The sequence below is a fragment of the Pecten maximus genome, chromosome 5 (genome assembly GCF_902652985.1).
Source record: "Pecten maximus chromosome 5, xPecMax1.1, whole genome shotgun sequence".
Lineage (NCBI taxonomy): Eukaryota > Metazoa > Mollusca > Bivalvia > Pectinida > Pectinidae > Pecten > Pecten maximus.
The window spans coordinates 8,594,854-8,607,557 of record NC_047019.1 but is presented as its reverse complement, the minus strand read 5'-3'; the positions used below and the strand labels follow the sequence as shown (position 1 = coordinate 8,607,557).

Sequence of the window (12,704 nt, the reverse complement as noted above, 5' to 3'; positions counted from 1 at the left end):
CACACAACTAATTATTTCACTTTCAAGGTTGAAGATTTCCCTACCAGCAAAATGATGAAATTGCATATAAGAGCACAACAGTCCTTTTTTTACCCTGATATTTACAGTGACCTTGGTAACCCCCACCTAGGGAATTCCCGCCTTTTTACACCTAGAATCCTATGGGTTTTTTTTATTTATACCAAGAGTTTATATTTTGAAGTTTTAAAATCTCAACACCCTCATCCTTATTCTCGTATATAGAAAGTATCCCATTTCCTGTATTATTTACTCAGGAAATAGCTACAAACCTAAGAAAACACATTTTCTTCAGAAACTTGGTTTAGGTGAAGAACCAGCTGATTAGCTGAATAAGTTTTGTGAGACTTTTAAATTTAAAATACCGTCTTGGAATTATCGTCTCTATTATCCTAAGCATACTCTCTAGTTTTAAATATGATAAACAGCTCTTTGAATTATCTCCCATACAATACTAAGGCTACTCTCTAAATTTGAATATGAAATACAGCTTTTAGAATTATCTCCCCTACTATATACTAAGGATACTGTATATCATCACGTATGAAATACAGCGATTGTAAGCACTAATTCTAAATTACTACATCTTAATAATTGTGACAACAATAACATTTAATTTAAAACATGATTTATTAATTAATTAATTATCTATTAATGTATTTATCTAATTCAAAATGCCATATATAACAGAAATTGAGGATAACATGCTGTAAAAATATGGGTAAATTTTTGTAACCCCCCAAAAAATGAACAATTCTTTCGTGGAGATATGAATAATGGTCAAAAGTTTCTGTATTTCGATCACAACAACCTTAACACTAATAAATACAACGACTGTACACTTAAATGTCTTTTCTGTTGGTTGGTTGCAGGATTCCCCCTGACATCAAAGAAGAAGTTTTCTGTAAAGCTATCCAGGAAGGAGGTGAAGAGGAGTGGGATTACATGTTTAATGTTTACGTTAGTGGACAAGGCTCGGAACAGGCCGCGGCTCTCCAATCGCTGGCTTGTACAAACCGTTTGTGGGTCATCAGCAGGTGAATTTCCGTGCTTCTTAAGTGATGTTCAGTGTGACATCATATACGTATATATATTTAAGCATTGATGTCATTTTTGTTTTAGTTTCATCGAGGTATGAAACAAATTTTGTTTGCACACTGTATGAATCTGAGTAACGGATTCTTACAGCAGTTTGCAAACAAAATTTGTTTCATAACCCGATGAAGATGAAACCAAAAAAATAATTGACATCAACGCTTATAATTAATTTTTGAAAATTATTTTCTAATTTAATTTATGTACAATTTTACTGGTTTTAAATGGTTTTTAAATCGCGCCATTCTCTGAATTTCTTTCATAGAAGAATGAAAAGAATGTTTCGACCAATCACATTTGAGTATTTACCATGAAAACAAAGAAAACATAATTATATACATATAAAAAGCTTTAAGTATATAAATAAATTTGAATCAGCAAATGTTTAATGGGATAGAGCGTTATTTACTTCCGGTAATGAATAGTTTATAAAACTGTATTTCCTATTTTAGGTACCTGGAATACATACTAGATCCGTCAAATATTAGACAACAAGATGCTTCTCGTGCCTTCGATACACTTCTTGGAAACACGATGGCCTTCTACCCGACTTTCGATTATCTTCTGGAGAAATGGGAATTCCTGGTTATCGAGTAAATATTTAGCATGTATGATCAGAAATAACATCTTTAAATACGTAATTAACATCTTTTCTTTAACCGACCGATGATTTGATGTTAGCCTACATTTTCAAAACGTGCTGTATATCCCTGTGCCGTATTATTTGTTTTTCAGTTATGGAGTAGATGTGATTTTATTGAATGGAATCATCGCCGCCTCAGCTAGAGGAATGTATACAGAGTATGATATGAACAGGGTAAGTATCACCAGCTTAAAATGCCATATTATAATGAAGATCTTACCTAAAAAACGCCACCTAAATCAAGCTATTCAATTGTTGCATTTATACCTTACTTACATTAAACATTTTCTTTTTCATATTTTCTTCGACATCTTGTCAGCGTTAAATGCGCGATAATAATTGGTTTTGGTGATATTTGTGAGGGATATTCCAAATTGTGTATTGGAAAACGGTTCAATATGCAAGCATCGAGATAAATAAAATCGTTCAAACTTAGACCATGAATTTCTTTAGTCGTACTACTTCTTAAATTTTATAAAATATTTGATATGGGATATGTAATGCGCTACAAGAACAAAGTATTCTTCTTGTATTCATGACCACAAAGAGGATGGAAAAGTAGATGGTAGATGTTTTTAGTTTCATGCTTAAAACGATGATCCGTGTAATTTCCCCCGTGTTTCTATTTATAGATCAAGAGCTGGAGAGATGATATACATCCGGCTGATACCCCTGATCTCGCTGGGTTTTCCACGGCAATTAATAGAATTTCTGTCAATATGGAATGGCACAACAAGTACTATGAAAAGGTGGCAAATTGGCTCGAGGATTTTGTAGGACAACACGCATGTGGGTTAATGTTGCATCCCGTTTTGTTGCTCATTAGTGTATTCATGTAAAATATACATTGTTGTACATTGTTGCAACTTGTACATTCCAATGACGTCACATTGTTTACAGATCCCGCGTTGTGTCTGCACTGCCTGACACGAAGGCTTCATTCTGTGTTTTTTAATGTTTTTGTTAGTTTTCTGATAATTCAATTGATCAGGTATGATTAAACAACCCCAATCAATATGAGGTGTGATTGTAATTTTAAGTTTAAACCGCATGTTGCGAAAAATACTTCAACTTTCACTTTGTCAGTGCATTCGTGATCGCAGCTTCGATCGGCTGTCATGGCAACGACGAGGACGGTGGTTTCATCACAGTGACGAATTTACAAACTTGCATGTCTACAGCCGAAAACTTCTAACTATACCTTATGTCTTTGGAAATCATCTGTAAATAATTAATTGAATTAATTACGATCCATTGCATTCGTTTATTAACGTTTGTTCGTTTCTATATGCCGATTTCGATACTTAAAACACTGAAGAGTTCCAATATTGGAGAATGAACATTAACACTTGCTCTATGAATCGTCCTAGAGCACCCGACTACCCTAAATCAATACTTATGAAACAGGTACGAGCGTGAAGGTAATTGTATGAGAGCAACGAAAAGTGCTGTACATTCTTACGAAAATGACAAACATCGTCAAAATTACTTAAAAAGTAGTCAATTAATCGGCATTTCTTCAATTAACACCAGTTTATAACGCCGTTATGTAACCATACTTGAATAAATAGAAGAATGTACAGCACTTTTTCTCGGTTTCTTAGCACGATGAATAAATGTATCCTATTTGTTTGTACGACAAAATACGTTGGTCGGGTGCTCTGGCCATATTTACCGACCAAGTGTTAATGTAGTCCTTCGTGCCGGTCACGTGACCACGCGAGAACACGAGGAACGACGAAAACACCCCGATAAAGACGTTGGACACCTAACATTAAAATCCGATCAAAAAAACAAACAGAACTACCCGGGAAATCATTAAATATTGAATTTATATTAAAACATGATGTTTTTTGTTCTTTTTAATTATAAATGCAACATTAACCCACATGCGCAGCCAAAATAATAATAACACTTTATGAAATTGGCAATATTTCCCGCCACCCTGAATCAAAACTACAAGCAATAATTTTGGTAACATTTTACCAATCAATTTAACATGATTCCTCTGAACTAATAATGGCTTATTTTATTGTGACTAGTTACTTGGAAAATAGTGAATTGGCATTGAATCAAATCACTTTTTGTTCACCGAGAATCCCTATAGTGAATGTGATTATAAATTATGTTGGGGGAAAATCCTTTATCATTTTTTTAAATCTGATACGAGAATACTTAACACACGACAGTTGAAATGATATGCAATTATATACGGGAAATTAGATACATGTATACGGCATGAACTCGCGTACATGTATAGGTACGTCAACGAGCACGTGCTATTCTACACATACCTCTTTGGAGGAAATCGCGATATCTATTAAAACAAAATATTGAAAGTTTGTTATTTCCCCCGTTCGATTGCTTAGTAGTTTTGCAATGGAATGTTTGCAACCTGGGTTACGCTCAGCATGGAATTACAGTGGATTACTTTCAATGATAGTATGGTTCACAATCATCATCAAAATCACATATTATGTTGTTGTTATTTAAATTGCACGTTTTTTAGCGCCAAGTTCATACGCTAATGACACAACATTTGTAGAGTATATGCAAATGTTGGCATTGTTACCCCTCCCATTCCTGTTTTGTTTTGTTTTGTATTGCTTTTTTTTGTTTTTGGTCACTTATTCCATACATGCAAGAAACAACTGTTAACGATATTGTTTTTGTAAATCAGATAAATTCAAGATATCGTAACACTTTTTAGATCAGAAAAAGTCTAAACATGCAACTAAACTGGTTTGTCTGTCAATGAATATTATTTTGTGTCTATTACATTTCATTCGAGCCATTCTGGTGTAAACGTTTTTGGCATTAAAGCTCAATCTTGTGATGTTTGGTGTTAGGTTCACGCTGAAGACATTATCTTATTTATCCATTGTTTGCTTGTTTTTTTTTAATTTTAGGGACAGGCCTAAACTTTCAAAAAGCATTATTTTTTCATATCAATAACAAATCTTTATATTCTAAAAATAGGAATACGAGCACTTGCCGCCTATAGAACTGGCGGTAATTTATGGCTTCGTGTTGTGTCATTTCCATTTGTTTTACAAACTCAAAATATATATTACATATTTATTTATCTTTATCCTTTACCAGAATATATACGAATATGTAATGGTGCTTCCTTAATTGATTTGCACACTTTTTTGTGACTATATAACTGCAACATATGTCTTCCCGCCTTTTTTCTTGTTTATTTTCGTTTTTGTCTGATTGAATTTAAATGAGTGAAAACAAATTACCGTGAAAAGAATCGCGGATATTTTAACAAGTATCTGTTTAATTGGGATGTTATGAGCTGTTACAGGCATAGGATTCAGGTGTCATTGTTGTGAGCACTATCAAAACATCAATATTTGTCAGTGAAATAAGAAATTTATCAAACTAATACAACTATATTTATAAGATTTAACAGTGAAAATGCTGTTTTTTTTTAAGTGAAAATATAAGTTTTTCGTCTTTGACCAATCAGAGGGAACCTTTGTATTCACCTCACTAAAATCTGCCGATTTCTCCAATAGACGCGAAGATCGATAAATTGGTTAGTTTGCTGTATTTCTGAAATATTCAGACTTGTTTTGGACAAAAAACTCACCTGACATTAGCTATTCATGCACAGATTCTCTGGTAACAGCAGAAAACGACTAAATTGCGTTGATCAGTCCTTTCAAAATGGCGCCGTCACGTTTACGTGGAGTAACGTTACAAAAGGATTACGTCATGAATTATGTTACTTATTTTCGCACTTTTTGACACTATTACTTTTTCAATGCTTACAACGTTATACAGATATATATAATTAACAACAAATAACTTAATATAGAAATAACTGCGTCATGAAAGTGCTTGCTAGATCGAAAGTTACCGACCATATAAAAATAAAGAGATAGAAAGGAGATAATTTCTGTGGGAAACAATGAATTATTTATTAACTCTGAATTAAAAATTTAAAAAGAGAAGCACAAACTGTTGGAGTATGGTAATTTCGTAAAATATGTAATGGATGGTTTGCATAAAATGTTAAACAGCCTATTTTTGTTGGTTACGAAGCATCTTTAAATCAACAACCTTTTTTTTTAAAAACCAGTATGTTTGTTTTGGTAATGCATATATATGAATATGGTCAAATGTATTTACAAGCAAAGCTTGTGTTTTTGTTCTTTATTGATCAATATAAATAGATTTATTAATCTTGCATATTCACTCAATTTAACCTAAAACAGATGTTTCAGCCGAGAGTAACAAGTTTTAAATCGAGTTCATGAGATAATTTTTTAGAAGGAAAGGATGCTTGAATATACAAAGCCCACACTCGTATATATGGAGATAGTGGCCTAGCTTACATTTCATTGATAAAGATACTTTTGTTTTTATATGTTATATATATTCATTTGATAATTTATATCTTTTATTTTAATAGAAATTTTATTTGTGGGACTAAATAGAGTTGTTGACAGATCTCTTGGATGAAACCGACGTGGTATTAACCTAGATATACTATCACTACATTCAGTAGACATAACTCCGGCTTTCTATATGCAATTTTTTTTTACATTATCAAGAGACAGATTCGTAGAATGCCTATTGATAACGATATCACCTGAACAGTGTGGCAAAGTTTCTTGGATGTCTTATAATAACTAATTTTAAGAAACACACTTTAAAAAATTGAATACAGAAGTTTAATTGAATTTATCTAATTATCAGGTATCTAGATTCATATAAAAACAAAGGAGTTGGTATTTCAGTGTAATAAACAACTGGATAATATATGCTTGTGATTGAAGATCATCATAATAGTTGATTGTATTGTAACAAAAGTATTATTTTACATAAGTACTAATAAGCGTAATTATGTAAAGTAAATAAATAAAGAATTGGAAAATTAATATTAATGAGTTTGTTTTTAAAATTATTTTCAAAATATATATTTTATTAAGATATTACCATTTGAATTTATTGATACTAACGAGGTACAATATGTATTTAAATTGATTTCAGTACAATGTTCAAGTAACTACAAAACGGAGAAAAACGCATTTAAGGGTAATCATGCAGCTCCATATTTTTGTGTATTTATTGCCCTCGTTTAATGGATTTTGAGTAATAATTACAATTTAGTTATCATGTCGTCATTCTCTTTATTTTTCTCAATATTACTTCAATTTGTTGAATGGTAACAATGAGATTACACAGATTTTCAAAGATTATGTCAGTGTTGGAACTAATTTCCATGGATTTCAATTATGTTAGTGTAAAATGAAGTCCATTTTTAAATTTTCAGGAAACGAAAATAGTATTAAACAAGATATGTAATTATGATTTTTTTAAACTGATTGTTTTATTGTTATACAAATTACAAGTATCGTGATTTACTGTGTATTGCCCACTGGCTATATATAAATCATTAACACATGCAAAGGAGGGATGCGTATCTATCCATGTTGTGTGCCCTCAGTGATAATGATAATATTTCGTAGAAATATACTTTAAGGTCAGTTGCATATGGTATGTTATTCACTACATCAGTTTCCTCTGGCCTCAAAGAAATTTCAGAGGTCAAAGGTCACATGTAATGTTATGGTATGATAATTACTCAAGAAACTAGCAATAAATGCCAGAAAAAAATATTTTTCCCTAGGAATTTTGCTCGGATAAAACATCAGCTGACTGGTTGAAGTAGTTATGCGAGTCAAAAGTAGCATTAATGATACAAAGTTGAAACGAACAGAGAGGATTAATATTATTAAAATTTGTAATAAAAGGACCAAATAAGTGATCGAAAATTGAGGGGAGGCATGTTTTCAATAGATACAGAAATACTATGACAGTTCTGCAGCAGACGACATTGTGACAGCAATTGAACAAAAAACAGTCTTCCACCCGTAACGGTTCTTCTACGAAACTGATCTTGCGAGTGAGATAAGTTATCATACAAGTTCGTTACCAGCTTTGCACCCATCACCAAAAGCAAGACCAGCAACAGTTATGGTCAAATTCAGTATTTCATTTACACTTTTAATAAAACCATCAGTTCATGTTACAACTCAAAACATTTTAGTTCATTACAAGAAATGAGTCTGATAGCTTACTATAGATACATATGTAAGAATTAGCTACATGTTTCCCCGATGTGGGAAAACACCTCCTGTTCCCGGATATGTGAAAACTGTCCCTGTTCCCGGATATGGGAAAACTGTTCGTGTTATCGGATAATGGAACAATCATTTCTTACCTAGCTATGGAAATGAACTCATTTTCAGGTGCAATTAACTAACAACTACAAATCAATGCATTAAGGGTAGTGTTATCTTATTTAAAAACTTGAATATAATTATGTTACTTCTACTGAGATATAAAAATGTAAATATCTCTCTGCTGTTGGTGTCACTGCATAATTTCAAGTATTCTTGTCATTGGGACAGTTTTCCCCGCTGGTTTTGTATAAAATATTTCATTATTAATTCCAAAAGTGGTCACTTGGTCAGCCGTCCCTCTTTACTCTCGTTTACCCTCGTTGCTGTGAAGCTTACCAGGGATTTCATAGTGTCATTTTGGTCAAATGGTCTATACATCTGGCGTTTCAATAGAACGAATGACATTATGTCTCAGATTTTCGTTTTTTTATAGTGTTTGGAATAGAAGCACGTGCAGAAACCCTTGCTGTCAGTTAATATGCGCTTTGCATTTATACGCCTTCAGCTTCTTGACCATGCAACCAGCGCTATGCTTACAAATACAATGTTTTGGTATTACTGATTAACGAAGGCCGTACATCATGCAGTCATAGGGTACGGAAATAGTAATTTCTAGCGTAAATGATAATAGACGATGCTTAAAATTGATACAGTTGTTACGGCAGTAGCGGATCATCGGCTATAGGGGATCATTCGAAAAACTATAGCTGATTATGAAAAAAGTACGACTCCCAGGAGGGTGTTTGTTGTACACATCTGTTAATAAATCATTTTAGTGTCTAAAACAAAAACTTGATATACAGGAGCAAGTTACGTACAGAATTCAAGAATTTGCTTGTTCCTCAATCCGCTAAACAAGATATGGCCGCCATCTTTGATAACGGACAGTTCGATTGGGAAATGGTTTCGAAGATACAACACACTGTCAAACACATAAAAATGCAATTGAATGATGACTTATGGTGTTTTATTTGATAACAATTCATTTTTTCGTAATCTTGGATTGTTTTTAAAACCGTAATCATGCATTGCTTAAAGTGTTATTTATGCATCTTCGGTCCTGTCACAGACAACAAAAAGAATGTATTGATTGAAAATGGCCACCATATATGGCATATGGTGACATTTAATATCAATTCTAAACATATTACAAATTGACAATACAAAATTAACATAGCATAACACAATAATTAAAAAACGTCCAAAAATAAACATCTAAAAATGACAATGGTAGTCAATTACAACAAAAGCCTGTGTGGGGGTTGCCAAACTCCGCCTTCAACCAGGCATGTGAAACATCATCCAATATAGTAAACATAAAATAAGAAGATAAAAGAATCAGGGGAGGAAGTGAGCGGGTTAAGTGAGAAGGCCTAAAAAACTTATGAAAATAGTAGAAAACTTCAAACTACAAAACACTGTTGACACTTTTTTAATGGCGCGCGTCGAAAGCTGCTACCCATAATTCCTAGCTGCTTGACAGGGGCAGATAAGTATGTATGGAAATATAAGTTATAAAGGGAAATAACTCGGGTATAATTTGTAGCAAAATAATACGAAAATTTGGAAATGTGCAAGCCTTCCGATGCATAAATTAAGCTAAGTGCTTAGCTGCCCTTTATGCATCTTCGGTCCTGTCACAGACAACAAAAAGAATGTATAGATTGAAAATGGCCACCATATATGGCATATGGTGACATTTAATATCAATTCTAAACATATTACAAATTAACAATACAAAATTAACATAGCATAATACAATAATTAAAAAACGTCCAAAATTAAACATCTAAAAATGACAATGGTAGTCAATTACAACAAAAACCTGTGTGGGGGTTGCCAAACTCCGCCACAAAACCAGCCTGTGAAACGCTGCTTGTTTCCCCACAAACTTAAATAAGAATTTGCATTGCTGCTATATCCAAGATGCTGGGCAATACAACTTGCATGCAAAATTAAAACATGCCAGATTATAATTACTTGTCGACACCTAGCCAAATATAATGGGATATCACTTAACATAATGATATATTGTTTCTCACTATTTTAAGGTAACATTAATAAAATGCTGGACAGGTATAATACAGTCGATCTAGGTTAGTACAATATTAGCCCATGCTCAAAACTTACCCTGTGACAACTGTCGATAGGCATGCATTATGGCAAGGCGAAGACTCCGAAAGAATTTTTTATTGCCGTTACCAGTGAGATGACACCCATCTCGCAGAAAAAGATCTAGTGGGCTATTAAAAATTCGACGATGTGGCCAAATATGAACATGCTCCTGTTCGGTTAGCAAAACATGCAGTGCCTTATTGGTTGCGACTCTGCGTGATTCATATTGACTCGGGCTCATGCCTCGAGGCCGTGGTCTGGGGAACAGTTCACATGCATAAACATTACATCCATAATTATCTTGCAAGTGTTTGGCGAAATCAAAAATCTTATAGGCCAGCTGATCGGGGCGAATAGAGTCATTGCACAAACAATTACCGCCGATCTGGAGTATAATAATGTGCGGTTGTAAAGAGTTTATCTTCCGTTGGACAGACACATTAGATTTTAACTTGTCCACCGTTGCTCCGCTAATCCCCAAACCGTTCACAATGCATTGAGAGAGGTTAAATGTCTACAAATTATGATCATGCACATATTCAAAAAGTCTACGCACAAAACTATGACCCAAAATCAACACGAGTGGGGTCAAGTTAGCCAAAATAGCCTGAATTCGATGTGCCAGAGAATCATATCTTAAATTGAGACTGGTGGGCTCAAAAACCCGTCCGATGCGTCGCTGGGACGTTCTTCTGCTCTGCGAGTCCTTCAAAAGTATTTTTCTTATTGATCCTAAGTGAGAAGGCCTAAAAAACTTATGAAAATAGTAGAAAACTTCATATTACAAAACTCTGTTTGCAATTTTTTAATGGCGCGCGTCGAAAGCTGCTACCAATAATTCCTAGCTGCTTGACAGGGGCAGATAAGTATGTATGGAAATATAAGTTATAAAGGGAAATAACTCGTGTATAATTTGTAGCAAAATAATACGAAAATTTGGAAATGTGCAGGCCTTCCGATGCATAAATTAAGCTAAGTGCTTAGCTGCCCTTTATCGTCTATAGCGGATCACTGTTTTCTTTGCGCACGCGTATGTATTCGCATACTACTCGTACACGTGCATTCGCTATTTCGAATTTCGAATGGTCACCATTATCAGATAAACGACTAAAGAAGAGGAGCAGTACAGTTGATCAGGTAGTAATTTTACTGTGTTCTAATTTCCCCTCATGTCGCCCCTAGCTGATGCCATGTGTTGACACTAAAAATAGCTTGTAAACATAGGCCACTTTCGAATGAGAAGAGTCTACCGTAACTTAGCCTTCCTTGAATCGTTCAGTCTGTCAATTACAACCCCAAATGGTCGTTGAATTAATTATTCATTCACTTGCACAGAATCAGATGCATAACTTGGTATAGGTACTTATTGTATCAGCTTCATCATGTCGTTCTGCTGACAGTGCAGACGCTCTCACGGATACAGTCATTTGCAATGTGATCACTCGCCGATTACTGTGTTAGCGGTCCAATAGTGCATGCTGTATAAGAAATTCCAAGTGGTGTTCATCCAAGCTAATTACGCTAGACTCTATGTAGACCAAAACTAATAAAGTACCATCAATCGCCATGCCCCATTAGCTGTCACACTGAACCAAGTCAGTCGGAGGTGACGCAGCTGATCCAGGGGTCGTCTCAAAATCGTTTCAGTCAGTGCAATAACTTACAAAGTTTTATCAATTATCAACGACACGGCCAAGCAGATAACAGTCAAACATTTGTTAGGTAAATAAAAATGTAGACTAAAAAGACTATGCATGTAAAGTTATAGAAAGATAGAAAAAAGTTAAGTCGTGTTAAACTTTTAAAGTTTAAACGAAGACAAACTATTATAATGAGGTTTTTTTATACGTTAGATCCCCCTGTTCACTAAAACTCCAAATGAAACTGACTAGGTTAAATGGACTGAATCAATAAAAACACGTGCTTATATATTTAATGCACGGTTTGTTTTAATAACAATTAAATATTCCTTATACTAGTAATCTTGTATATGTATCCGTTATTTAATTATGTAATATTTATATACAGAGAATCCTCGACATAATATAACTGTTAGGTTATATAAACATGTATTCTATACATTTATTATGATATGAATAAAAGACGGACTAAGTGGCTGGGCAATCCTCAAAACTCTTAGAGCATCTATATCAATAAGTTCAATAAGAGTGACAAGTCTTTTAAAAGTTTTATAAAATTTTGTGATATTTTAATATAATTTTTAATATGAAATAAACAAAATTTAAATAATGTTGGCAAATCAGTTAATGCCCAGTGCCATGAAACTCTATTAATTTAAATTTTGAATAGTTTTGATTAAGATGTATTTCAAAATAAAACGGCTTCATTATACATATTAAGTGTCATATTTTGGGTACCCTTACATTACCGAAAATATCGTCAAGTTAATGAGTATGATAGAATTATATCTAACATTTATGATTAATAACCCCGCATGCAATTCAAATCAGACCTAAGCCTATGGATTGTGTGGTTGTACGTCAAACATACCTTAAGCCATACTTGTCTTTAAAGTCTACTTATCCAGAGATGCTTCTAGGATTTTGACCAAATCTTGTCGAGCACTCTTTGGCCTAGGCAATTCACAATTGTATAAACAGTATGTATGT

General features: G+C 33.6%; 1 protein-coding gene across 1 annotated transcript; it reads left to right on the top strand.

The window, feature by feature from the left end:
• The first annotated feature begins 864 nt into the window (after positions 1-864).
• LOC117326745 (aminopeptidase N-like) lies at positions 865-1,710 on the top strand. Its single transcript, XM_033883467.1, has 2 exons — positions 865-1,055; positions 1,566-1,710. Exons 1-2 carry the CDS (start codon positions 865-867, stop codon positions 1,708-1,710), a joined length of 336 nt encoding a protein of 111 aa, XP_033739358.1.
• Positions 1,711-12,704: the final 10,994 nt, after the last annotated feature.

Excerpts from the sequence above, each read along its gene's own strand:
- LOC117326745 (XM_033883467.1), top strand. The coding sequence starts at position 865 with ATGTCTTTTCTGTTGGTTGGTTGCAGGATTCCCCCTGACATCAAAGAA. Across the intron at positions 1,056-1,565 it reads CGTTTGTGGGTCATCAGCAG|GTACCTGGAATACATACTAG; the intron begins GTGAATTTCCGT and ends TTCCTATTTTAG.